At 50.8% G+C, this 26,771-nt stretch overlaps 2 protein-coding genes across 2 annotated transcripts in view; one reads left to right on the top strand and one right to left on the bottom strand.

Annotated features, from left to right (window-relative positions):
- furinb (furin (paired basic amino acid cleaving enzyme) b) overlaps positions 1–7,614 on the top strand; it is a 56,174-nt gene extending 48,560 nt beyond the window's left edge. The window contains 7 exon segments of the mRNA XM_084672337.1: positions 1,924–2,027; positions 2,419–2,536; positions 2,642–2,821; positions 3,401–3,528; positions 4,437–4,565; positions 5,345–5,671; positions 5,674–7,614. Coding sequence (XP_084528463.1) covers positions 1,924–2,027; positions 2,419–2,536; positions 2,642–2,821; positions 3,401–3,528; positions 4,437–4,565; positions 5,345–5,671; positions 5,674–6,044 — 1,357 coding nt within the window. The 3' untranslated portion in view covers positions 6,045–7,614.
- Positions 7,615–9,272: 1,658 nt separating this feature from the next.
- On the bottom strand, positions 9,273–26,745 carry man2a2 (mannosidase, alpha, class 2A, member 2). The gene is given in 23 exon segments (XM_084672333.1): positions 9,273–11,491; positions 11,593–11,703; positions 11,856–11,939; positions 11,941–12,051; positions 13,048–13,181; positions 13,469–13,744; positions 14,025–14,139; positions 14,329–14,451; positions 15,220–15,459; positions 15,635–15,800; positions 16,800–16,870; positions 17,087–17,201; positions 17,350–17,532; positions 17,702–17,904; positions 18,126–18,303; positions 19,567–19,753; positions 20,033–20,206; positions 20,390–20,517; positions 21,336–21,507; positions 22,941–23,085; positions 23,329–23,586; positions 24,291–24,506; positions 26,509–26,745. Coding segments are annotated over 22 exon segments (3,459 nt in total). The 5' UTR covers positions 24,423–24,506; positions 26,509–26,745; the 3' UTR covers positions 9,273–11,338.
- Positions 26,746–26,771: the final 26 nt, after the last annotated feature.

Raw genomic sequence — 26,771 nt, 5'->3', positions numbered from 1 at the left:
GTTGACAACCTGCCACACATCCTTCACCTACCAAGGACACAGTCCTAGGCTGTAGGAGGCTGCGGTCCTGATCCAGGCTCGAGGCCCAGCCTAGGACCCTGGTCCACATCCTAGGGCCCAGCCTAGGACCCAGGTCCACACCCTAGGCCCCAGCCTAGGACCCAGGTCCACACCCTAGGGCCCAGCCTAGGACCCAGGTCCACACCCTAAGCCCCACCTTAGGACCCAGGTCCACACCCTAGGCCCCACCTTAGGACCCAGGTCCACACCCTAGGGACCACCTTAGGACCCAGGTCCACACCCTAGGGACCAGCCTAGGACCCAGGTCCACATCCTAGGGCCCAGCCTAGGACCCAGGTCCACACCCTAGGCCCCACCCTAGGACCCAGGTCCACACCCTAGGACCCAAGCTCTGATCCTAGGCCCTAAACCGAGCCTCAAACCCAACCCTGGTCCAGCATACTAGATGATAATACTTACTTACTCAACCCAGATGCTCAGCACGTTTTCCAAGGTTTTATGATTGTAACAAAGCAAGTCAGCATTATTCCCAATTTGACATGCCGACGTGCGTTCAGTATAAACGAGACTTTCTTGGCATCTCTCTTGGAGATGTTGACAGTTCTGGATCATGGCTTTACTCTTATTCACGCTACATCGCTCCCCCCCCCCCCCCCCCGCCCAGAGAGCTTCAATAACAGACCGGCCTGTATATCAAACAGAGAATTCACAGAGATGGAATCATTTAATAGGCAGAGTGCTGTTTGGGTTCCCATCCGCGCTGAGGTGACATTGAGTGGATGAGGTCCACGTTCATTAATAACACATGAGAGAGCCGGAGAGCAGCCCGTCTGTGGAGGACATGGGAAGGTTGCCGGGTGACGGGCCCGACTGTGTTGCCTTCCTATTTTGGTTTGCGAGCGTGCAGGCGGGGAGGAGCGGAGCGGAGCGGAGCCGGCAGTAAACCTCTGGTGATTCATGGTTTGATTATCTTCCCTCGCGCCACCGCGCACCTCTCTCTCTTCTCACTCAAAGGCACATCCCTGGAGTGCCTCTCCTCAACTGTCCTCTCCTTTCTTCTCCTCAGCAGTCCTGTTTCCCCTCTCCTCTCCTCTCCTTCCCTTCTCCTCTCCTTCCCCTCTCCTCTCCTCTTCTTTCCTCTCCTTCCTCTCTTCTCTTCTCTTCTTTCCTCTCCTTCCCCTCTTCTCTCCTCTCCTTCCCCTGTCCTCTTCTCTTCTTTCCTCTCCTTCCCCTCTTCTCTCCTCTCCTTCCCCTGTCCTCTCCTCTTCTTTCCTCTCCTTCCCCTCTTCTCTCCTCTCCTACCCCTCTTCTCTTCTTTCCTCTCCTTCCCCTCTTCTCTCCTCTCCTCTTCTTTCCTCTCCTTCCCCTCTTCTCTTCTCTTCTTTCCTCTCCTTCCCCTCTTCTCTCCTCTCCTTCCCCTGTCCTCTCCTCTTCTTTCCTCTCCTTCCCCTCTTCTCTTCTCTCCTCTCCTACCCCTCTTCTCGTCTCACTTCCCCACCCTCTCCTTTCCTCTCAACACTAGCTTTAATGACTGTCTCAGTGGTCCTTTTGAATGCTCTGTCATGGCGTGGGGGGCCTGGTCCTGCTGTGGCAGGTGGAACAGGCCCTCGAGGATGGGGGGGGGGAGGGGGTGTACCCAGGTGGATCAGACACAGTGTCACTCTCTGCTATCTGTGTTCACGTTTTCCCATCACACCCCAAGTGGGGAAGGTGTATCACGACAGGGCTGGACTGGGGAGATATTTCAGTTCTGGCGTGTGGAGGCGTCTCCAACTCTAGAGATACTCCAGTTCTGGTGTGTCACGGTGTCTGTTACTGTCGAGATGTTTCAGCTCTGCCGCGTGGAGGCGTCTCCAACTCGCGAGGCACCTCCAGGGTGAACGTGTGTTGTGTTCTCTGCAGTGCCAACCTGACGTGGAGGGACATGCAGCACCTGGTGGTGAGGACCTCCCAGCCGGCTCACCTCAGCGCGGACGACTGGAAGACCAACGGAATGGGCCGGAGAGGTAGGGCAGGACGTCGACGCCTCTGCTGTTCCCCAACCGCAGTCCTCTCCTCCCCATCCCTCGCCGTCTCCATCCCCTCCTCTGCCAGTCGGCGCTCAATGTGCCGCACTGTTGATTCACGCTCTCACTGTGAAAGGCGGCTTATTTTTAGCCGTCACCCAGTGCGTTTTGAAGAGCACTCGATGGCTCACTGTGGTACTTTTCTTTTCTCGTTCTCTCTCCGCCTGCTTTCTCTATCTATCTCTTTTTTCTCTTCCTTTCTCCCTGTGCCCTCTCTCTTTCTCTCTCCCGCTGCCACTTCTGCTATCTCTCCTCCTCCTTTCTCTCTCCCCCTGCTCTCTCTCTCTTCCCTCTTGTTCTCTCTCTCTCCCTGCGACCCTGACCGTGTCAGTGAGCCACTCCTATGGCTACGGTCTGCTGGATGCAGGGGCCATGGTGGCTTTGGCGCAGAACTGGACCAGCGTGGGACCCCAGCACCAGTGTGTCCTCACCATGCTGTCAGAGCCCAGGTTAGCTGTGTGCGTGTGTGCATGTGTGCGTGTGTCGATGCAAACACGTGCGTGCCCCATGACACCCTGAGCTGACCCCTGACCCCTCCACCCCTCTCCGCCCAGGGAGATCGGCAGCCGGCTGGTGTTCAGCAGGAGCGTGGACGCGTGCTGGGGGAGGCCGGAGTACGTGAGCTCCCTGGAGCACGTCCAGGCTCGTCTCAGCCTCTCCTACACTCACAGAGGCAGCCTGGCCATCCACCTCAGCAGCCCGCTAGGAACACGCTCCACTCTGCTGGCAGCCAGGTACCACACACACACACACTGCTGGCAGCCAGGTACCTCACACACACACACACACACACTCTGCTGGCAGTCAGGTACTACACACACACACACACACACTCTGCTGGCAGTCAGGTACTACACACACACACACACACACACACTGCTGGCAGCCAGGTACCACACACACACACACACACACTGCTGGCAGCCAGGTACCACACACACACACACACACACACACACACACTGCTGGCAGCCAGGTACCACACACACACACACACACACACTGCTGGCAGTCAGGTACCACACACACACACACACACTCTGCTGGCAGTCAGGTACTACACACACACATACACACACACACACACTGCTGGCAGCAAAATATTGGAGACACACAGACACTGTTGAGCCCCAGGTACTGGAAACACACGCACACACACACACACACTGCTGGGCCCCAGGTACTAGAGAGACATACACACACTCACACTGTAGACATAAACTCTCCATCTCACTCTCTCTCCTCTCTCTCTCTCTCTCTCTCTCTCTCTCTCTCTCTCTCTCTCTCTCTCTCTCTCTCTCTCTCTCCGTTAGGCCTAAGGACTCCTCGTCTGAGGGTTTTAATGACTGGGCCTTCATGACCACCCACTCCTGGGACGAGGACCCTCGAGGGGAGTGGACTCTGGAGATAGAGAACATGGCAGGAGGAGAGCGGGACTATGGTAACAGGACCCGTCTCTCCACAGAACCCCTCCTCCTCTCTCTGTCTCTGTCCTCCCCTCCCTCCTCTCTCATCCTCCTCTCTCTGTCCCTGTCTTCTTCTCTCTCTCTCTCCTCCCCTCCCTCCCCATCTCCTCTCTGTCTCTGTCCTCCCCTCCCTCCTCTCTCATCCTCCTCTCTCTGTCCCTGTCTTCTCCTCTTCTCTCTCTCCTCCCCTCCCTCCCCATCTCCTCTCTGTCTCTGTCCCTCCCCTCCCATCTCTCCTCCAGAGGTCCTGGTGTCTGCTGATGTCATCATGCTCTAGTTAAACGCAAACACCTAGCCGGGCCTCCGCGTTGGTGTCTGTGAGAAATGTGCTTCGGCAAGAAATGCTCACGGGTCATCATTTGATGTGTCTCATCCTACACACATGGACCCCTAGACATTGTCCAACAGACCAAACCCACCGCTCTGCTCCAACACTGTCCAGTCCTCCACTGCAGGACATCATCAGCCCAGCTGTCGAGCTGTCCTCCACCTCTGCCCGACTCAAGGCCACGCTCTCGCTCTCTCTCACTCCTCATCTTTTTCTTCTCTCTCTCTCACGCTTTCTTCTCTCTCCAGTCTCACATGCTCCTCTGATCTCTGGCTGTCTCAGACCCACCCCCCCCCCCACCCCACCCCCCACCCCTTCGCCTCCTTACATCTCTCTCTCTCCATCTTTCTCTTCTCTCTCTTCTCTCTCCAGTGTCACATGCTCCTCTGGTCTCTGGCTAGCCCCTTCCTCCATCTCTCTCTCTCTCCTTTCTCTCCTTGGTCACCTTCTCTGTTCGTTTGCTCAGGATCTTACGTCTACGTGTTCATTTAGCGGACGCTTTTATCCCAAGCGACTTTCATCTGTTATACCCCCCCTTCCCCCTCTCTGTCTCAGGCATGCTGACTCAGTTCAGTCTGATCCTGTACGGCACGGGCTCCAGCGCCATCAACCCCTCGTCTCCCGACTTCCCCCGGCCGTCCAACAACAGCTGCAAGACCTTCGACGCCCAGCAGATCTGCATCGGTGAGTGCCCCCACCGCCCCCTACAGGCTGCCGGCGGTAGCGCGGCTCATCCTCTGACGGCGAGCCGTTCCAGTGGCTGAGCGCTCAGCAGTTCACTTGGCACGCTCGTTAGCTGAAAACGGCGATCAGAGTTGATTGGTCGAACATTTTGTTGACTGCCAGGCCTGCGTGGCATTCATGCATGCCTTGCAAATGGCCCCTCTGGGAGAAAAGGGCGGGATGTTCCACTCTTATGTTCTGAATATGCATCACTCCCGGCGTGCTTGAAAACAACATATGTCGTGTCACTTCCGTACAGCAGGAGGGGAACAAAGTAGCAACAGAAGCAGGGCGTGAAGACTAGGCGTGCGTGGGATTGTGTGTGAGGTGTGTGTGTGGTGTGTGTGAGGTGTGTGTGAGGTGTGTGTGGGTGTGAGCGTGTGGGGTTTGTGGGCGTGTGGGACGCGCGCGCGCTTGTTCATACGTGTCTGTTTGTGAGCGCGTGGTGTGTGTGTGCTAGGTGCTGGTAGAGCCGCTGTGTGTTCCTCTCCCCACACTCAGACAGATGGGGTCCCCTGGCCCCTCTGTGACAGAACATGTTCAGCCCGTCCTTTCATGCATATCAAATCACATCAAGTAAAACAGTCAGATAAATCTACAGATCTAAAAAATTTACTTAAAGATACATCGTCTGATCATTTCTGTTGCCTCTCTCTATATCTATCTCTTTCCGCTCCCTTCCTCTCTAATTTCCTACCTCCCCTCCCTCCCTCTCTCCCTCCCTCCCCCACACCGAGCAGAGTGCAGCCCAGGCTTCTCCCTCTTCCTCCAGGGCTGCGTGAAGATGTGCCCCCCCGGCTTCACGTCCGGCCCCCAGCTCCTCAACTTGTCCCTGGAGACCTGGGTGGACCTGTCCTCCGTCCAGGCCTGCCTGCCCTGCAACGCCGCCTGCCTCACCTGCGCCGGCCCCGGCCCCTCCGACTGCCTCTCCTGTCCCCCTCACAGCCACCTGGTGCTCAGCTCCTGTCCGCATCAGAACCAGGTCCAGCGCAAGTCCCCCATCAGCCGCCTCCTGCCCGCGGAGGACTCTCACCCAGCTGGGGAGAGCTCAGCTGGAGAAGGAGGAGGGGGGGGGTAGAGGCGCAGCCTCCAGGGCCGGGCCCGTCTCCATCCTCCTCTCCTGTTCCCACCAAGGTGGCCGTGCTCAGCTGTGCCTTCATCCTGGCTGCCTTCGGCGGGCTTTTCCTGCTGCTGCAGCTGCGCTCGGGCGGCGCCCCCTGGACCTGGAGGACCAGACTGCGCGCCGCCGAGGGCGGAGGGTTCCGGCTGGGCTTGGGCCTGGGCCGGGGCTGGGAGAGGAAGACCCGGGTGTGCTACAAGGGCATCCCCACCGTGTGGGGCGACGAGGACATGGCGAGGCCCAGCGAGGAGTCCGACAGCGAGGAGCTGGACTCGCACAGCGAGAGGACGGCCTTTATCAGGACACAGAGTTCCCTCTAGCGAACCCCCCCTCCCCCCGCTACTGGCTCTCCAGCAGGCTGGACACTGCACAGCCCTTCATACGACGACTGCCAGCCAGGCATTCATGATGATCAGACGGTTCTTTGGGGAGTACATTTCACTGGATGTTCGCCCTGCCCACGGCGCCGTTGAATCAGTTCATGTTCGCTCTTTGAAGAAAGCATATCGGCCTAGCGAGGTGTATCAGAGTTTAGTTTGGGTTTTCAGTTGTTGTGCTCTTTTTAATTGACCCTTGAACCCAGCCTAGATGTACATATCAACATTGTGGGTGTTTGTGTACAGTACATGCTTGGGTGTGTAACTTGATATACAAGGGCTGTAAGCCCTTCCAGTCAAATGATCAGTTATCAATTATTTACATGCTAAACCTTGATTCAATTAATTATCTCCTAGTTGCTTATTTTCTGTTCAGACTTGCTCTCTCCTGCTGCTTGCTATGTAAGACCGTGATGATGAGTTGAGCTTAGCATTCTCCACAGTATACTGCTAGTACAAAGGAGGATTCTTTTTTGGTAAAAAAATGTTTTGTCTCTTATAAACATGTTGTGTAACCTAATGAGGCCCTTTGAGATTAGATGAGCAACACAGACAGCTCCGTGTCAGTAGAATGTCAAATTATCATTTTGGAGCATGCCACTAGTTTCCAGCCAATTATGTTCCAGCAATTCTTGTCCAACCTATCGCCTTCGGCAAAGGCGTGCCTTCCTCCCTGGTTTATTTTATGAGACCACAGTCTATTAAACTAGAGCTGGAGGAAAACGCAGGTGTTCAGACAAGAATAGAGTCTGCTGTTTCTCATATTTGAATTCCTTTGGTGATGTTACCTAGTGCAGCTTTAAGATAAGCCTGAGATCTGCAGGCCAAGCTGTTTTCAGATGCTCCTCAAAGCAATAAGGTATAGAGAGCCGTGAAGCGATACCATGTGAGCAGGTCCAACACAAGATTGCATACCAAGAGGAAGTAACTAGTGGTGTTGGAGATTGATGAGGAGGACGTTTGCACATAACTTGCTTACAGACACACACACACACACACACACACAGTCAGCACAAGCAGGGGTTTTACAACTGCAGGTTGGACGACGTCACAATCGAAATGTGTAGAAATGATCAGCTGGAGGAGAAAGAACTACGTAAGAGAAAAACCTTGCCACAAAGCTGTGTGACCTTCTCAACAATGTATTTGGTTGCTATTGGCTAGATATACGATCATTTTGTCTTCATTCACCCTGTGGAGATAGTATTGATTTTTAGTTTGTCTCTGGTACAAGAGTCCGATGTAAGAGCTTTTGCCAGTTATTACTCTTTCACAAACAAACATACAGTATGTGGCTTGTTTGAGCCAAGATTAAGTGCATAGCTTTTGGACCTGTCAGTGAAATCAGAGCCTTATGGATCTTTAAGGCCAGAATTGGTGAAATGTTGTCAGAACAGCTTATATTGTATTGTATTTTATAGAATTTTGTTTTATATCCTTTTTTATTTAACTGATGATTGATGTCAATTGTGGGGATAACTTTCATGCTGAAATAAAGTGATTCTGTAAATCATGTCTGCTTCTTGTTTTCACTGGCATACTCCACTCGAAATTCCCGACATCCCTTGAAATATCTTGAACACTGCAAGTACAGTGTGACAATGCTCCTTCAAGGCCATACACACCATCCAAAGCGTCCTTTCTGCTGGAAGTGGCTTGAATTCTGCGGCGAGTTTGTTATGTGGTGCCACAATAGTTATCTGATTTCCCATCCGACGCTGCAGCTCTGCATGAGCCTTCCTGCCAGAGGCAGAACATGACCAGAACACAGCCTCGGCACACATTCTGGAGAAATCTGTATTTCTTTACTGCACCTTACTGCAAAACCTCCCTCCTCGGGGAAATCACAGTTCGGTGGAAAGCTTTCTGGACCAACACTCACCTCTCAAATCATCATAGAAAGGAGTTCACCTCCGGAAGGATGCATTTCTCCAGACTGGAACAAGGCCAGAGGACTATGCTGGCCGCATGAGTACAGGGGTCATCCAATATTTAACCTGAAATCATATGAAATGAACATTTTCATCTTGTTCAGATGTTGCTCCAGACCCCTGTAGAGTACAGAGGAGCTATTTTGTGATAATTCCAGGCTACATTCAGAAAGTACTCTGTAATGACAGCAGATCTGCAGGGACAAAATGCTGCTCTTTTAAGTACCTATAGTAATGTATGGCATGGCATGACTGTGGGTGAGCATGTGATTGCGTGTGTTGAGGTTTTGGAGACATAATTAGCTTGTTATTCACTTACAAGGTAATTTGTGTACAGCACAAACGTACAAATGGGGCTTTTCATTTACATCTTTTTTTTTTTGTGTAGCCTGTCCTTGGTGTAACCTGAAGTATGATGAGAAATATATAAAGTATAAAACTGTCTTATTCACAAGGCTTAATTCGTTTCTCAACCATTTGTATATGTTATTTCAGGCCGTTTGGCCGGTCTGTATCACTGTGGGCCTCCTTGCTGCATCCGTCTGGACTGAACAGGGCTGAGACTGCATGAGGGACTCTGGAGCACAGAGCACCAGGGATATATCCCTAGGCTAGCTGCAGCATCATCCCTCTCCAGAACATTCCGCCTCCACAATGCCATTCTCCCCCCTCCCACACAAGCCCAGTCCCTCATTGCCAGTCTGACAGGGCCCCAGTGATCTACCCTGAGGCCCTGGCCATGCTTGCCTCACTTTCCACTCAACTGTGTCCTTGATCTGGTTTCAAACCCCATTCTCCCCCCCCCCCCCCTTTCTTCCCTTCGCAGTCTTCTGCTTGACAGTCGAGACTAACAGTGTGTTTTGTAACGTTAACCATTCTGGTCTGTTTTGGGAGTTCAAAGTAGACTTGCTGCTGTGGTCTGTCTCCCCGGAAAGCCAATCTTAAATCCTTTTTCTTTAAACTGAGTGTTTGCCTTGCGGTTGTTGTTTAAACCAGTCTTTGTCTTGCCATGGGCCTTAAACACAGCTTCTCACCAGACTCACCAGGACTTTCCGCATCTTGCTGACATTACAGAACTTAAACTGCCCGTAAAACCTAATCAAACTGCATGCTGCCCCCTGGTGTTAAATGAGTCATGCTGACACTAGGAGGGAAGCGTCAAATAGTTGAGAGTTCATGACTGTGTCTAGACTGTTGATGCCCCTCAAGCGAATATGTGATGAATAACACAGACAAACAATCCTGTTTGATCTTTTATTTCCTCTGCATCTCAACTGCTATGCATCTTTAATCCAGACACCAACGGAGAAACAAGTAGAGAACAAAAGAAACCCTCACTTCAGAAAATCCATGTCACGTAAAAAACAAACAAAAGAAAAACAAAAGCAGAATAGACCTACAATTTCACAAACACGAAGGCAGAAATACAGAGGGATTCAGGCAGAGACGCACAGAAGGCAGAGGAGGAAGGGGCGGCGTTAGATACAGAGGGGAGGAGTGCAATATAACTGGGGAGGAGTGCAATATAACAAAGTGCTGGAGGTGTGGTCGCGTCCTGGTCCGCGGCCGACCTCGCCGGGGCGAGACGGACAGAAAGGACCTCGAGAAGAGCCGCGCCGAGCGGAAGCGAGTCGCAATGACCAACGGAAAACGCGACGGCGAGGTGCTGGATGGGGCCGCGCGGCACGGAAACAGTGGGACAGGCTCGGAGAGGAGGGCGGCAGAGGTCAGGATGAGTCGGGCAGGCGGCGTCGACACGGGGGCCCCCGACGCCGGCGTGGGTAACTGGCATTTCGACTCTACCACAGGCAGATATGAACCAGGGAGAGCAGGTCCACGACCACGTCGCTCTCGGGAGGAGCCGGAGATGATATGAAAACGGATGTATAAAAAGGATTCGTCGGCCGTTACGGGGTCCCCCCCCCCATCTTTATGAAGGGGTCATCGCAACTCGGCTAGTTTATGTGGCAAACGCAGTCAATTAATGAGGGTCGGAGAACAGCTCCAAAGACAGATGTCTCCAGCTAGACCGACTGAGAGGCGACCCCAGACTGACCCATCCCTAACCCTTGACCCCAGGATCCCTGATCCCCCCCCCCACCCTCCCCTCCCCATGATGCGCACCAGTCACACTACATATCTTCACAGAAGTCTCCACGTCAATATACTATAAATAGCAATAATTGTCATATGTTAAATATGAGGTATAATCAGTCGTATGTTCTACTGCGTACAGTATAGTACACAACACCATTCTTCCAGGGATGGACTACAAACACACGGGGAACAGAAGAACAGGAATGGCTTGGGATTATTTCAATAAAACGGAACAAAGCATAGTCTCTGTAGCAGCTCCTCTCAAGGCCAGCCAGGCTGTCAGACCGCGATGGCGTAGAGAACCTTCCGGAAAGTGTCTCTTAAAATATGGCCACAGGGGAAGTGTCGAAAGAGATGCAGTCACCCATACATGAGATATGAGCACAGATGAGGACTATGCGAGTTCCTTAGTGAATGGTGATTGTTTCAGTGGACAGTCTTTTTTTAATTTTCTTCTTCAGCTGCCACATAGTAGCTTGACAGAGCCAGAGGGCTGGTGTCTCCACCAGCAGACATTCACACTGGTCCAGTAGCCCTGCAGCATTCAGTCGGTCGATGCAGTCGCTCAGACAACACAGGTATAAAAAGATGTTCTGGTCAACCCACCCCCTCACTGTCCGTAAGGGGAGATTCTTCTCAGTAGAAAGAGAAAAACACGAGATACAACAAATAAAAGCTCTAGAAATTGCACTCTTTTGCAGTATTATTCCCCAGTCCCTGTCCCTGTTCCTGTGATATTTACATTCAGTAATGACTCCAGGACGGGACAAGTAGAATAGAAACATGTTCTTTTGAAGATAATTAAATGAAACAAAGTAAACACTACCATGACGATGCATAAGCAGTCAACCACTACTGCCTGTTCTGCGATAAACAAAGTCGTTTTGAAGAAGAAAAAAAAAAGAAAATCCATCCAGGTGTCAAGATCCATTTAAGCTTATAGACCACTACTGTGCCGGCAACAGCACTCTGCTGCCCCCTGCAGTTAGCAGCGGTGTCACTACAGAAATCTGCTCCTCCAGGTTGTAGCGTGAGCGTCGGTTCATGTCAGCGCGTGTGCCGTATGCGTGTGCTGCGCACACACCCACGCATAAACAAACAGTCAGGAAGCCCTAGAAAAACAGCCACTCGTCGAGGTGTCGGGGCAGTCTGTTCACAACCAGGAGACCCCAGCCTGGGGGCGGGGGGGGGGGGGTGTGCAGGCCGGGCCTAGCGCAGTTTGAGCTTGAAGGTGGAGATCTCCATGGGCTCCAGGCTGATGAGGGAGTCGTTGGCCAGGGGCGTCCCAGGGTACATCAGGGACAGGGACATGGGCTGGAGCAGCTGGACATCCACGTTACGGAAGAGCCCCGACACACTCAGCTACACACACGCCCAGAGAGAAGACAGAAACAAGACACCAGTCACCCACAAAGTACAGGCTGATAAAACGAGTGCGTGTGTGTGTGTGTGTGCGTACTCACCTGTCCCTGGGTAGTCGTGCAGTTAAAGCCTGGGTTGGGAGCCTCCAGCCCACAGTCCAGACCTTTCCGATGCAAGATGAGGGCAGTGTAGGGAGACGGGGAACGGAAATCCTGACACACACAATAGAGAATAGGTAGAACTCAGTGGTAGGACATTTTCCTGCAGTTCAACAGGTCACAGGTTCTAATCCCCATCTGTACTCGGCTGAGTGAACACATTCCAGTCCAGACGTTCCTCCGGGGGGCAGGGCCGGGTATCGTACCTGTCCCTGGATACTGCGCAGGTTGAGCAGGTGGAAGTCACAGGGGAGGGGGCTCCTCAGGGGGGAGAAGGTCTGCAGGGGGGGGGACGCCCCTCTTCTTGGGCAGAACTGGTAGCCCCAACACCTCGTGGTTCAAGATGGCGGAGGTCATGTGACTGAGCAGAGACGGAAAGCTGCTCGGTCCACTGTCCACCACCTGGGGGGGAAGAAGAAGCAGTCAGAAGAAGCAGTGCATGATGGGATACCTCAGTCCTCCGGCTATTTCCAAGACAGAGACCCCTGGGACGCAACATGTCCGTTTGGATCGTGGCTCTAGTGGGAGACTACCAAACACATTCCATCAATTAGATTCTGTATATATAATCATATACATACAACAATCTATCATCTTTACAATTGAATGAGATTCAAATAGACACATCAATGAGGAGAGATTCTATGGCCTGGCCGGGCCCGGCCTCTAGGTTCAGAAGTAAAAGCAGGACTTCCAACAGAGAGCCAGGATTTGCAGTACTATCCCCCATCCCAGGGGCCGGGTGGAGGGCCCACCCCAGAGCTATGCACACAACCCAGCTATGGAGGAGAGGAGATCTACAGAGGCCATCTACAGCCAACTACAGCACAGAGCGGGGCAGCTGGTTAGCCTCCTCACTGTCGCCTAGGCAACGTTACCTCTTGAGCTCCGCCTCTCAAGATGAAGGCGATGAAAGAGTATAACTTGGAGAAGAGTTTGGCAAAGAAGCCAGAACGCTGAGGGGCAGAGAGTAGTACAGAGAGAGACAGAGAGAGAGCGAGAGAGAGAACGAGAGAAAGGAAAGAAAGAACGAGAGGGAGAAAAAGTGATATGAGATGGAGAAAGCGAGATGAGAGCGAGAGAGAGGGGAGAGGAAGAGGGAGAGAAGCAGACGGGGACAGATAAGAGAAAATCCGTGATGAGAGAGAGATGGGGGATGAGAACAAAAAAAATATCATATGAAAGAGCGTTAAGAGACAAAAATGGAGTAACGGGTTAACAACATGTGCAGCCCGAGATATGATGACACGACAGTTCTCTCTGATAAATGCATGAGCCCGCCTACTTACGTTCTGACTAGCGCTGTGTATTGTGTTACGTGCTTGGGGATACCGCAGTGAACAACACGTAGCCCGTTTGAGCTCAAACTAATTGCCTGACGCCTCTCTCCTGACTGACCTTATTGCCAAGTGACCTCCTCTCCAGAAGGAGCCGGAAGCGGTTGGCCGTCTTCTTGTTGTCCTTCAGGCCCTGGCCCAAGCCACGGTTATCATCCTGCATCAGCCTGCGGTCCAGAATCACCTCCAACTGGCCTGAGGGGGGGGGGGGGGGGGAGGGGGGGGAGGAGAAGAGAGAGAGAGCAAGAGAGACAGAGAGCAAGAGAGCAAGAGAGAGCGAGAGCGAAAGACAAAGAAACAGGGAACAAAAAAGAGAAAGAAACATCCAAATCAGGTCATAAGTTACCTCCCTCTTTACCCGACAACAAGACCCCAGGAGAGGAACCAAGTCCTCTCTCCCCTGCCCTCTACTGCCTCTCCTGGTGAGAGGCTGTATGTGCGTGGTGCGGTGCGGTGGGGTGGTGGCCGGTGGGGGTCCTGACCGTTGTCCAGGCTGCTGGCGCCCAGGGCCTGGGCCGTGTGCAGGCTGAGCCTGTGCTGGCCGTCCTGGATGAAGGCCTGGGTGGGCATGGGGTAGAAGTTCGCCTGCAGGGGAAGCTTGAGGAAGTGGCGGCGAGGCTGCATCTGGAAGCCGTTGAGGTCGGTGAAGAAGGTATCGCCGCTCTGGATGTCGGTGACTAGACGCATGGCCAGCTCCTTGTTGGCCTGGTCTCTGATGTCCACCATGGTGGTCATGTCCACGGAGAGACCGTCCACCCCTGGGAGGGACAAAGCAGGGAAAGAGCGGGGCTTTGAGGCCTGTGTGCAGGGATTTACAGCACCACATCAAGGATCAGAAATGCATGGTTGTGACGGTCATTTCAGTGGTTAGTCCACAAGAGGTCGGCCCTTTGCCAAGCACAGTGCAGTAATAGCAACTCAACTACATGGTGCGGTGTAGCTAAAAACATGTCATCTTAAGTGCAATGTCAAACAATCAGAGGTACTCTGGGGTTTGAGGACTGCGTTTATGTGTGTGTGTGTGTGCACGTATCTTACCTGGCACGTTGTGTATGCGTACGGTCTGCTCAAAGTGCTGGTAGTGTGTGACCACCTCCGAGAACAGAGGCCCCTCCACCACGCGCACCACAGGGGGCTCCCTCTGACTGTAGGGCTGGGGGGGGGGGGGGCAAACACAGGGAGCGTTCTGAGATGAAGCACTCAGGTTAAACATTGGGGTTTCCAGCGCGTGCACGGCTGCCCTTCCACATGTTATTGTGAGCCTGTTTCCTGCTCTGCATGCACCATTATGCATGCAGAGGTGGGGGGTCGGGGCGGGGGGCGGGGGCGGGGGGGGTCACACCTTAGCTTTTCCGTCGGGCAGGAAGAGGTACGCCCCACTCTTGTCCTTGGAGGATCGAGTGCCGTATGTCACGAACTGCATCTGAACTTTGACCTCTTGAGGGTCATCCTTTAGCCGGACACTCTGCAGTGTGGAGAATGAGACCGGGGTGGGGGGGGGGGAGAGAGTGAGAGAGATTAAGGGAGAGAACAGGGGGCAGGAGGGTGAGGAGAGAAAGAAGGGGGAGGGTTATGTAAAAGGCGGGGAGGGGGGGGGGGGGATAAAAGTCAGCTCAGTATCTCGCTTGATCATGTTCTCTTTGATCAGTCCATCACTGAGTCCTACTACTGCACATCAAAGACATCACTGATGCTCTCGTCAGCCGTTCAACACCAAACACACACACACACACACACACACACACGGGGAGAAGCAGTGAACCACACAATGAGAGTTAAAGCACCACAGTGAGAGTTAGAGCACGGCAATGAGTCAAAAGATGGCACGGGCAAAGCATCACAGTGAGAGACGGCGCCGCACACCGTGGCCCCAGTATTAACAGGGAGATAGAGCGGCCCCCAGTATTATTAACAGGGAGATAGAGCGGCCCCCAGTATTATTAACAGGGAGATAGAGCGGCCCCCAGTATTATTAACAGGGAGATAGAGCGGCCCCCAGTATTATTAACAGGGAGATAGAGCGGCCCCCAGTATTATTAACAGGGAGATAGAGCGGCCCCCAGTATTATTAACAGGGAGATAGAGCGGCCCCCAGAATTATTAACAGGGAGATAGAGCAGCCCCCAGTATTATTAACAGGGAGATAGAGCAGCCCCCAGTATTATTAACAGGGAGATAGAGCGGCCCCCAGTATTATTAACAGGGATATAGAGCGGCCCCAGCGAACACTGACCTCCAGCAGGCCCGTGGAGCCAGAGAAGCCCAGGGTGAGCGCCTGGCTGCTGATGAAGAAGGACTGGGGGTCTGCAGGCTGCGAGCGCAGGGGCAGGGGGTCGCTGGCCCGGGCCGTCTGCCCGCCACGGCCACTCAGCCTCAGCAGGGTCTCCGAGCGCAGGGTCATGGGAGAGTCGGCGGAGTCGTACAGGTGGAAGACGGCCAGGCCCAGAGCGGGCACACGCACCATGAAGGACGCCTGGGAGACAAGACGGTCCACAAGCACGCACACACACACACACGACTCAAGTCTGAAGTCCTGCTCATGGAGAGAATGACACCTTGTATGCACCGTGCTGTTATTGCTCACTACGTAAAGGTGTGTCTCATTCACACACACACACACACACACACACACACACACACACGCTCACCTGGAAGACCTCTGCACTCATCTGAGTGGGGGTGCTCCACTGACCGCTGAGCTGTACGGGGAGGGTCTGTCCGTCCTCGGTGAGAACGCGCACACGGACCGTGTTGACCAGAACGGTGACCACACACAGCCTCTCCTGCTCCACCGGGTTGAAGAGAACCACGTACCTGCAGTGGCCGGGGAGGGGGAGACATCAGACTCTGCTTCCAACCAGACCATCACGGGAGACCAGGGCCCGCCAAATCATTTCTTATATAAAAAAGATTCTCAAAGCCCTCAGCTAGCAAACGCATAAACTGTCTCCGCTCTATTTCACTGCATCCTCCTAAAAGTGTCAAGAGCCACAATAATTCACGCCTTTCAATGTCACGAATTCGCAATGGATCAAGTTAGCCATGTGCTTCGAAATGATTCAAAGCTGCGCTCGATTTGGGCCGGTAGCTGTCCTATAGAGTAGCCAACCGGGATTGTTTTGTTGCGTACCGGAACGTCTCGGAAACAACCAGTGCTAACTCTCGCAAGACAGTACCTCGTCAACAGACACTATTGCCACAGCATCAAATTCAAAACGAGTTCAATTCTCTGGAGCAGCCACGACAAACTAGCACTGGCGTGAACGTCATACTAGCAGCGCGCGACACTAATATGAAGAGCCGAGTGATGGAGTTATGGCTGCTAAAAGCGGTTATGAAGAATAATGTTAGCTGGGTTGGAACTGTCAAAAACCCAATTTTCTCTCAAATATTAGGGCACAAAGCTGCTGTGCCCTGTTTTGTAGCAAAGTGACTTAACTTTAGCTGTAGGCCATTAATTCACAGTTGCTGCTAACACCAACATGTCAACCCAGGGAGTCATGATGGTTTTCCACTTTTCGAGGACCGTTTAACAGTCTATCAAAACATTATTAGAATAGGCCGGCCTTGCTAATAACATATCAACTCTTCACGAATACATGTCTCAGTTGAGTCTTTGATCATTTTCTGTCCCTCCTCCCCCCAAAAATTGGCCCTGCCAAATGTTCTGTCGACCCCTGCTCTAATTCACAGTATCAGCAGTGTGGGAATGTGGCTCTGTAACTGAATGACTGAAACGGAAAATTCGTTTTACTTGTCTTATCAACCATGACAGCAAGTGTAGGACGGGAGCAGAGAGAGACAGGATGTTACCTGGGTCCAGCTGGGTCCAGCTCGATGAGAGTACGCTGAGGCAGAGAGTCCTGAGTGGCTCGTCTGTCATCCTACAGTCACACAAACACACCGTTAGCGCGCTCCGACAGCCCAACTGTACCCGCAGGTGAAAATACTCAAGTTTAGGTTCTCTTAAATGCTTCTTTCATCACCTACTTGAAGAAAGAAAAACACTCGTATTCCACCCAATTAAGCTAGATCTAATATGACCTTAAGGAGGTCGCGGAGAGGAGATGGAACTTTTCATCACCCCTCTACCCCCTCACCGTCTCCAGGAAGGGCTCTCCCTGGTAGAAGCGATAGATGTCCTTGTTCTTCATCACCAGGAAGTGGGCGGCATTGATGATCACTTTCTTCAGTCCAATGAGAGATCGCAGCAGCCTACAGGAGAGATTGAACATCCAGGATAATTAAAACAAAAAACAATTGTTTTACTTGGATTAACTAAAACCTTTGAAAGACACCAGCAACCTTGATGTTTACTAATCTTCTTAGAGTCGTTTGCTGGCTATCGTCCTAAAACCCTTACCGGGTGCCGTAGTCGATGACAACGTTCTCCTTGGCAGTGCCCGTAATGGCGTCGTGGTGCTGGAAGAGGGCGACAGTGCGCCTGGCGTCGGCGAGCAGGGCATAGTCTGAGGTGGGGTAACGCCCCTCCATGCCCACGTGTCTGGCGTGGGCCACTGCCAGGCTGAACAGGATCTCTGCCCCCCTGGGAAGCACACAAAGCATACATATCCATATATGTAAAAAATGGGTTCCTCTCAAAAAGGAAATCATTTGAGTCTCCAGTGATTCACTAAGGTTGTGACAGTGTTTTCCACTGTCACGCCTTTCATCTCCATTCATCCATTCATCCATTCACACAGCACTGCCCTCACCTCAGGTGGGACTCCAGGACTCGGTCCAGGTTCTTGTAGAAGGGCCGGGAGGTGTAGTAGCCACTCCAGTAGTGGTCCTCGCGGTCCGCGTAGGCAAAGAAGTCTCCGCTCAGCACCGGGTAGTCCGGAGGCCTGGCGCCCTGCGCCACGTTGTTGGCTTTGTAAACGGCGTTGAAGTAGTCCGTCAGAGTCCCAAACTGGGCCTGGAAGAGTCAAAACAGACTGGAATGGGATGTGGTGCTGGAGCAGGTGCTTCGGGTGGTTGGATCGATTTCATCACTTCCGCACTGGGTTTTCACCTCCGGGTTTCCACGGGAGGCATGGTTACAGGAGGCATGGTTACAGGAGGGTTGGTTACAGGAGGCATGGTTACAGGAGGCATGGTTACAGGAGGGTTGGCTGAGGGCCACCCGAGGAGTCCTACCTGTACGTGCATCTCAGGATGGGAGTTCATGTAGTCAAAGAGTTTCTGGTAGTTGAGATACTGCTGGTCCCACTCCAGAGCCTTGTCGTAGCGGAAGTCATCTCCCAGCGGAACCAGAACCACTTTGCTGCGGAATAGCTTGGACTTCTTGCGATACTGGTCCAAGAGTAGGTGAGCCCTGTATCACAGAGAAACTGTTTGCATCCAAGAAAAAGGTGTATGTGTGTGTGGCTGCAAGCAGTCCAGGACAAAAGAAGACCTTCGAAGGCAAAGGATGAAAGGAGCCAAGAAACAGGATCAATCATCAATCTCTCTCACAATGACATGTCCATTCCTGTATATGCTTCCACCACCCCTCCCACAAACACAAATGGACAGTTAAGTCAACCTATGAAGATGTGCAGACACAGAATCTCCATCTACTATACGGTCATGGCCAAAGGTTTTGGCAATGACAAATGTTGTGTTTTGCAAAGTTTGCTGGTTCAGTATTTGAGGAAACTGTTTTCACAGCTTTCTATAGAATACAATAATGCACATTTCATATTTTTTTAAGCTTTTTGGGGGCAAACATTTTCAATATATGCAAATAGTCCCCTCTTTTACAGCAGTCAATCTGCTCTTAAAATCCAATCAGAATGATAGAGGTGATTTCACCTGGCTAGAACTCGTTCACACTTTCCCCTGTGCTGATGATATGACTTACTGAAATTATGTTAGCAGTCTGTCAGAAAAGTTAAAGATGTACGTCTGTATCCTGTATAAGAATAATACTGTGTTTAGCTTTGCGTGCAAAGAGAGGCATACCCCCCAAATGTGAACTCTGGGTAACACTAGGATTACGTAAACAAGGGGACCTGGGCTTGACCACCATCTTACTGGAGAGGCCATAAACAAGTTAATCATATGGTCAAGCTTAGAGGGGTCAGAGAGCGCACACACGCACACACTCAAACACGCACGTGTGCAAGGTCTATGCAAGGGAGCCAATTAAGGAAGAGCCATGGGACATTTGCATGCCTTTGTTTTAGCCAATGTCTGTGAAGAGCGGTTTATGTTTAAATAGGTTGCTAGCACAATATTCTAGCATACAAACTTGGTATCATAATGGCATGTGATGTTTTGTCTCCTTGTGGGCCGGCCGCAAGCAATAAAGCTTTCAATAAATGTTCGCCGACTGACTGCAATGCTTGATAGATTCATGTTTCCGACACAGTCAGTTTATTCCGAGGCCCAGCAAGCTTTGCAAACACAAAATGTATGTCGCTCCCAATACTTTTGGCCACATCTGTTCACCTACACTTTGTGGCTGTCTTGTCTAGGGCAGGCCCTATGGGAGCGCCCTTCACCCTGACCAAGGCTCTCTCACAGCCACACTCTCCCCCCCACCCTGCCAGCCAGTCTGACGGACCAAGGACGAGGCTCTCTATGCTGCCCTCACCTCTCTGCCACATTGGCCTCCACCACCGCCCGGGGGGGCACCTTCCAGGGGCAATTGACCCTGCCCCCCGGCAGTCTTTTGAAGTCAAACTGGCAGCAGATTTTGGGGTCTGGTCCGCAGGTGTGGGGCACGTCATAGCTGTAGAAAGGCATCATGTGGCAGAAGATATCCGTGCCGGATGCAGGGTCTGAAATCCGCAGAGCAGAGAGACAAGGAGGGAGTGATTCATGACAGCGTCCGTCATTTTACGACCAAGGCCACCACCTGAGGAGTTTGAAGATGAGCTTGAATAGGGAATAACCATTCTCCCTGACGCCTCAACCATATATCTTGTCTGGATAAGGGCCATATCTCCTCTCCAAAGCTCGATTTTGACTTTGAAAGGGTCGTCCAAAGTGGCAGCACTCAGTCAAAACAAAGGAAGAGTGGGAGGATGAGATGGCTGTGCTGGCAGCCGACGACTCACCCCACGCCTGCCTCCACATGAACTCCAGACTGCGGCTCGAGGCAAAGTGTTTCTTGATGGAGTAGTGCACCCTCTGGATGAGCATGCTGGTCAGGTTGGCTCTCTTCAGGAGGTACGGCATGGTGGCACTGTGCCCGAAGGGGTCCACCGCCCACCCTGACTGAGGGGTCACACCTAGGACACAGAGCAGGACACTTGTTTAGCATCAAGGGGAGGAGGAGGGGTTGAAACCCGGCATGAAGCAGCACTTTTCGGGGAGGACTTAGCGGCCGGGGTCAACTGAGGATTTGTGTCGTGAATGGCAACGTCTGCGCCTTTGAATCCATGACCCACAGATATTTAGCGCTTGAGTTTTACCTAGGTTCTTCTCCAGCCACTGGTGGCCTTCAATGAGCTGGTCGATCATGGCAAAGTAGTGAGCATTGGCCTCATCGGTCATCACCCAGCCTCCAGTCACAATCTCAAGCTGGCCGTCCAGGATTAGCCTGACAAACACAAGAGGCTTTAGTACAGCTTTGACTCCACCCCTAGGTGACGAAAATCCACCGGTCACTCCAAAGACCTCCCCACTAAACAGATAACAGTCTTATTTCAAGTCTCTCATCCAGGGTGAAGTGCAAGCTTAACAGATCTGTGCACTGCAATGTATAGCAACAGATACGGTTTCTCTATGAGCTATGCAGTTACATCAACATTAAATAACAAGTGGAGTCATACATCTGTCCAAATGGAGAGAGAGAGGTTAAGAACGTGCTAAAAGGGAGCATTCCCTGTGGTAGAATGTTAAATGGAACTGGATGACTAACGGTCACATGCCAGAACTGTTCTGCCAAGAGCTCTTCTCTCAAGAGGCAGCCTGGAAGGAATCACTGATGTTGCAGCCCTGGACCAGCAACATCAGTGTTTGAACACCAGATGGGAATCACTGCCTCATGTGAAACCATTAGCAATCTCAAGGAAGAAAGAAAATAATGTGTTGGAGAAATTAAAAGGATTTACCACTGGCATGTGTTCATTATAATCAGTACATGAGGTCTTACCTTATGTTACCTTATTATTATTAATGTTATATCTTACTATATATGACCTTCTTATAAAATATATTAATAAGATATAATATATAAGGTGAGGTAAGTAAAACATCACATACCAATGGTAAATTGGTATGTGAGATTGAATAATTTCTCCCACAATCTCTGTCTCTAGAGGGTCCCCAAACGATTCCAAGGATGAATAGTGATTCAGATCTGGGGACATTTCCAGTGGGCCAGACTGTCACCCACCTACACACTTCAAGACTCACTTGTGCATGGCCTGCTGCTTGTGCACGTCCACGCTGTCCCACCATTTGGAGAGGAAGGAGATCTCTGTCCAGATGAACTTCCTCCGGGGGTCTTCCGCCAGCTTCACCAGCATGTTGTTGAAGATGTGCTGAGTCTGGTCTGTGTAGTACTTATCAAATGTCTTGATCCAGCCTAGTCAGGAGACCCGTTCCAACAATTAGGACTGCCTGACACATTTGTTTCATTTCCCAGATGCTTTCATCCAAAACAAAGTACAAGGGGGATTTAAAGCTGCCTCTTGATTTGCTGGCAAATGCTCCACTGAGCTTTACCTATTCCCCGATCTACATAGTATGGCGGTGTTCCAGTATATGACGATGATCACAGAACTGTATCATGCTGTATATTACCATAATATAAGCACTACAATACAGCTTCCAAACTGAGCACAGGTACTGGTATTGAGTCATACAGAGCAGTATAAAGCAGAGTTCATCTATCTAAAATAACCCCCCCAGCATATTTTATTTAAACATAGCTGGTACTGTACAAGAGCTTGAGAGGACAAAGGTAGCTAGTTGGCTGACCATGCATCTCAGAAAGCAGAGCCGTCTTCTCATATAGATTCGTTAAAAAGAACACTGTGTGTCTTACAGTGTACTCACTCCAGGGTGTAGTGATGAAGTATCATCCAATTCATAATAGAAGGATCTTGTTGAATATATGAAACCACAGTCTGGGCCAATTACACCGAGTAACCGGGGCAAAAGAGAATAGATAGAGGCGGGGTTCACTGCAGGTCTGGCTCTGACCCTGTGTCAGTACTCCTGGTTGACCCACTTAGCTTTACCTGCAGTCCAATTCAACTCTAAAAGCCTGAGCATGCCTTTGGGAAATAGAGTGCATTACCAGTAAACAGACCTCACCTGTCCTCTATGTGAAACATCAGTGCCACATGCATCGTCAAAGTGCACTAAGTGCAATTCATTTGTAGGCCTCCTGCAACTCTGCTAGTAAACACAGAAGCTGATAATCAGTCCTGTTCTTGGGAATACAAATTTGGCATTTTTTCTGCAACCGTCCACAAGTCAATAACAGTTAGGTCAGCTGCCTGTCTGGCTGGGAATACATCTAATGGAAAATGTCATTCTCCAGCTAAAATCTAATCACATAGAATGTCAAACCGGCCATTCTCAGGTAAAAATAGCATTGACTACACACCTCATTGGTCATTGTGTCAAAATAACGTCCAAATTGAAAGCTATTTGAATGGACCAATGCTTAATGTCTCGGCTCCTAAAGGCCTAATGGCAGTAGGCCCAGTTCCTTCTCAATAAAACACTTTGGCTTGTTCTGGTAGAACACCATTGGTAGAGTCGCCACATAGCCTGGGACTAATCTTAGCATGATAACATCCACAGCAGCACTAGCTAATCTTCAGTGACTCAGCTATAGCAAGCTAACCATACCTAGCTAACCCACAGTGACTCAGATATAGCAAGCTAACCTTAACTTGCTAACCCTCAGTGACTCAGCTGTGTTGGTGGCAGGCTGGGTAACAGCCTGTTCAAAGCGCAGCCTCTTAGGGTTGGGGGACAGAAACAGAGCTGGAGGAGCAGGCTCACCTGGGTCGTTATGGGAGTGGGGGACTACAAACACTTGTAGAGGCTCATTGTCCCATTCCCCAGGCTCATAGGTGATCTCAAAGCCCTGCTTCCACACTCCCCCATCCAGGTTGTCAAACTTCAGCAGGGAGTACACGTCCAGCATCTGTAGGAATCAAACACAACCAAATATACTCGAGTATCTGAGGTGTATGGCAGGGACAATTCATCAACACCTATATGAAGTATTCTTACTTGCCAACTACCATCATTGGTATACAAAGCTGAAGTTGTGAAAAGGGTCCAGACAAAAACAGTGGCACTGACCTGTGATGTCAGGATTGGTTGTAATCTCAGCAAAAGGTTGTTTAACCTAATACCACAACGTCCTCCCAGCAGCGCAGCTCACCTGCAGGTCTGTTTGCCCTCGGCTGCCCACGGCAAACTGGCAGTCCTGGGGCTTGACGGACAGAAAGGTGGGGCGTCCATCGAACGGCAGGATCCAGGAGCCGTTGGCGCTGCGGAAGGGCAGCTGGCCGCTGGGAGACACGGCCCCCGTGTCCGTGAGCTCCAGCACAGAGTCCTTGATGTGGCTGATGATCTGATGGTTCTCCTCCAGGAGCTGTTCCAGCTGCTCTATGCGGTTCTGCAGAACCGAGATCTGGCTCTGGGGGGGGGGGGGGGGGGGGGGGGCAGGAGGAGACGCATGACAAACACATAGTACACCATGGAATGTAGGCCATTATTAGCGGTATGATAACGTTTTCCGTCAGCAGACGTTTTTAATCCAAAGCGACATGCAGAAGGGGGAATCGAACCACTCCTTCAGTCAAATGCTGAGCTGTAAACACCCCACCTATTCTCATTCTAATTCAGCCAGTGAAACTGATGGAATATTTGTGACCAAAAAAAACTGCACACGACATGACAGTCACAGCCCAGAATCCCGAAAGGTTGGTTTGTTAATGTGGCATTTCATAGTCAAAGCAAGGCTGCTCAACACAGCTTCCGCTGGGGTTGCCAGGGTGCCTTCCACAATGGCTGTTTACAAAAGAAGAAACTGAGAGCCTCTCAGGTTAACGTGTAAAATAAATTATGGATATAGCTCCACCGCATTAGTCTGTATTAAATAAATTAATAAACGAGTATCTCAACAATTAGACCCGAGAGAATTCGGAGTGTGTGTTAATGAGCTCTTTGATGTAAGCCTAACTCAAAATCAAAGAAAAAGAGCTTGCAAAACTTGTGTCTAAAACTTAGTGCCTTCTGCTTGTCACGGTACATCCCACAATATGATGTTGCCGAAGTTTTTAATTAGCCTACAGACAAGGACTACGTGTGGCACACCTATATAATCACAATTACACTTACCCGTGGGAAGTTCCCGCCATTTTGTCTTCTTGCAGGGTCATGCTGGACTCTGTCCAGCATCAGGTAGAGCGAGAAGACAGCCACACAGAATATAGCCCCGCCGCACACGGTCACCTGTTTCTTCAGCTTCATCCTTCAGCCTGCAGAAAACCCTTGTTTTGAGGATCACAACCTCAACTAGGGGATGTTCCTTCCAGAAGACGACAGGAACTGGTCCTTAAGAAGAACACGGGGGGAGAGTGGTCCTTAAAAGTCCAAAATTGCCTGAAACTGACAGGCCAAGCCTGCGTCGGTGCAGGTTATTTGCCACCCGCACACTGCACAGAGAGGGCAGCAGAGGGGCTGGAGTAGGTGGTGGCAGGGGACAGAGGGTTCTAAATCAGCAGTAGCTGGCAAGCAGTCTGTCAACTTCGGCCAAACCACAGCCGCCGCCGGGCTCCTTCAAAGTGGCCCTTGTGCTCAACCATCCAAACCTTTGCGATTGCAGAGAAAAAAAGAAAAAAAAACAACCTCCAAACAGCAGGCAGTGAAACAGGGAGCCTACTGTCCCTGCAGCATGGTATGTGTCTGTGTGAGATGGTGTGTGCTCCTTTGGTCCAGTCCAACTCCCAGAGCTGTGTCTAATCCTCCAGCAAAGCCCCTGTCCCTTTTTACTCAGTTGGCTGCCATTGCAAAGCCATAACAGTTACAACACAGCCACAGCATTGCCACGAAAGGAGCTAGATGAGAGACTGACTTGGCTAGGAGCAGCTGCTTTTAATCTAGCCTATTCTGTTTAGCTCAAAGGGATCTAGAAATATGGATGAAATAAATGTGACCATTAACTCAGTTACGATGCAACTAAGCAAATGGGTACTCTAGTACTCAATGTGTTACATTAGAGAGCATGCTTTAGACAGTCAATGGATATTTTCTTTTAATGAAGCAACAAAATAAATAATCCTCCATTAACTTGATGAAAAGCACAACTGGCTGACAATAAAAAGCAATGGTATAAAGTAAGAGGCTGTGAGTGGGAGAGGTAAAGAGGCTGGACGCGTTGATAAGTAAAGGCAAGAAGCAAAACAACCACGCTGAGCCCAGTGACTTGGATTTCAGAGGACTAAGTAAAACAGGTGTTCCTCCTTCCCTTTGCGTGTAAAGCCAGTATGATCTTAATCCTATCAATTCACAAGCTGTCAGCGACTTAGCCTTCCCATAAGGATTCCGGGTGATAAACCCAACACCTCGTCTGGATGAAAAACGAACTAAATACTTCCCAGTTCAAATGTAGTGAGAACAAATGATTTGTTAGGCCATCTGTGCTTAATGATGACTCAACCTTGCTTGTTAGCATTTAAAGCTGGGCTGAAGCTTTGGCAGAGTTTGCTCTGCCAGAATAACAATTACAAAGCGTTTCTCTTGAAAGCTATACACTTGTCATTTTCTATAAGAAATATCCCAAGTATCGGTTCCAACTGTGAGGTCAACAAAACAGTCCAATAAAACAGCCAGATCCGATTGGGTGTCGAGTTAAAATACTTTCAGACACCAGTAGCTTTAAACATTCTCATTCGGAAAACACTCTCCTCCAAGTGTCAAACCCAATTCATGGAATCAGCAGTCCGATTTGTTAATCGATTTTCAGCTACCTGTAAGGGGACGAGGGGGACAAAGGCAATTAACCATGTATGTGATCTAATATAACAGAGGAATTATAGTCAGGCTCGTTAATTAAAAATTATCGTGCTAATATTATGTGCTATGGTGTCTAACTACAGGGCTAGCTAGATTACAGTATCCGGCATCCAACAATTTTCAGTTCCGAATGGGTGCTACGAGTACAGTAGGCTACCTAGCACACCTCCATTCCATAGATATGCAAGTCCTCCACTAGGTGCCATTCAAGGCAATCTATCTAACTTAACCCAATAAAGTGCAAAATGAGTAACTGTAGCGACAGTCCACCACGGCACCAGCTAGTTCTGCCTACAGTGTGCAACCCAACGTTGACATTTGCTAGCTAGGACAGTAGCTAAAGTAGTTAGCTAGCAATAATCATCTAACTAGATCCAATGTCAGGATTTGCTTCTCTGTAGCGCAGCAGTGTGTACATCGCATCTGACTGTGCATTCGGGCTAGCTGGTTAGCAAGTATAGTAGCATAACGATACCGGTCTATGTCGAACAGAGTAGTCCACAAAAAAATGTACAGCTTGCTAGCTAGTGGTGCAACCTACCGTTAGCTAGAAACATACAGCCTGTCGACCGTGCGTTGAGGTTGTCACGGTAGTGCTGGCTCGCTCGTTTTATCCTTATCCCCCGAACATCGCTCAGACACAGCAGCTGTAGGGTAGGCAGCTATAGATATGTCTTGTTTCTAGATAGCGTGACGGATTTGCGCACAACAGCAACCAGGGATCTCCGCGAAGAGTCTGGTCGAGTACAGCTCTTTAGTAGCCTATGGCCAAGGAGCGTCAGTTCTGAGTCTAGCAAGAGTGGT

This window comes from Hypomesus nipponensis, chromosome 14, assembly GCF_054491055.1.
Source record: "Hypomesus nipponensis isolate SF chromosome 14, ASM5449105v1, whole genome shotgun sequence".
NCBI classification, from domain to species: Eukaryota; Metazoa; Chordata; class Actinopteri; order Osmeriformes; family Osmeridae; genus Hypomesus; species Hypomesus nipponensis.
The sequence above is the reverse complement of the archived record's forward strand: the minus strand, read 5'-3'. Positions and strand labels throughout refer to the sequence as shown.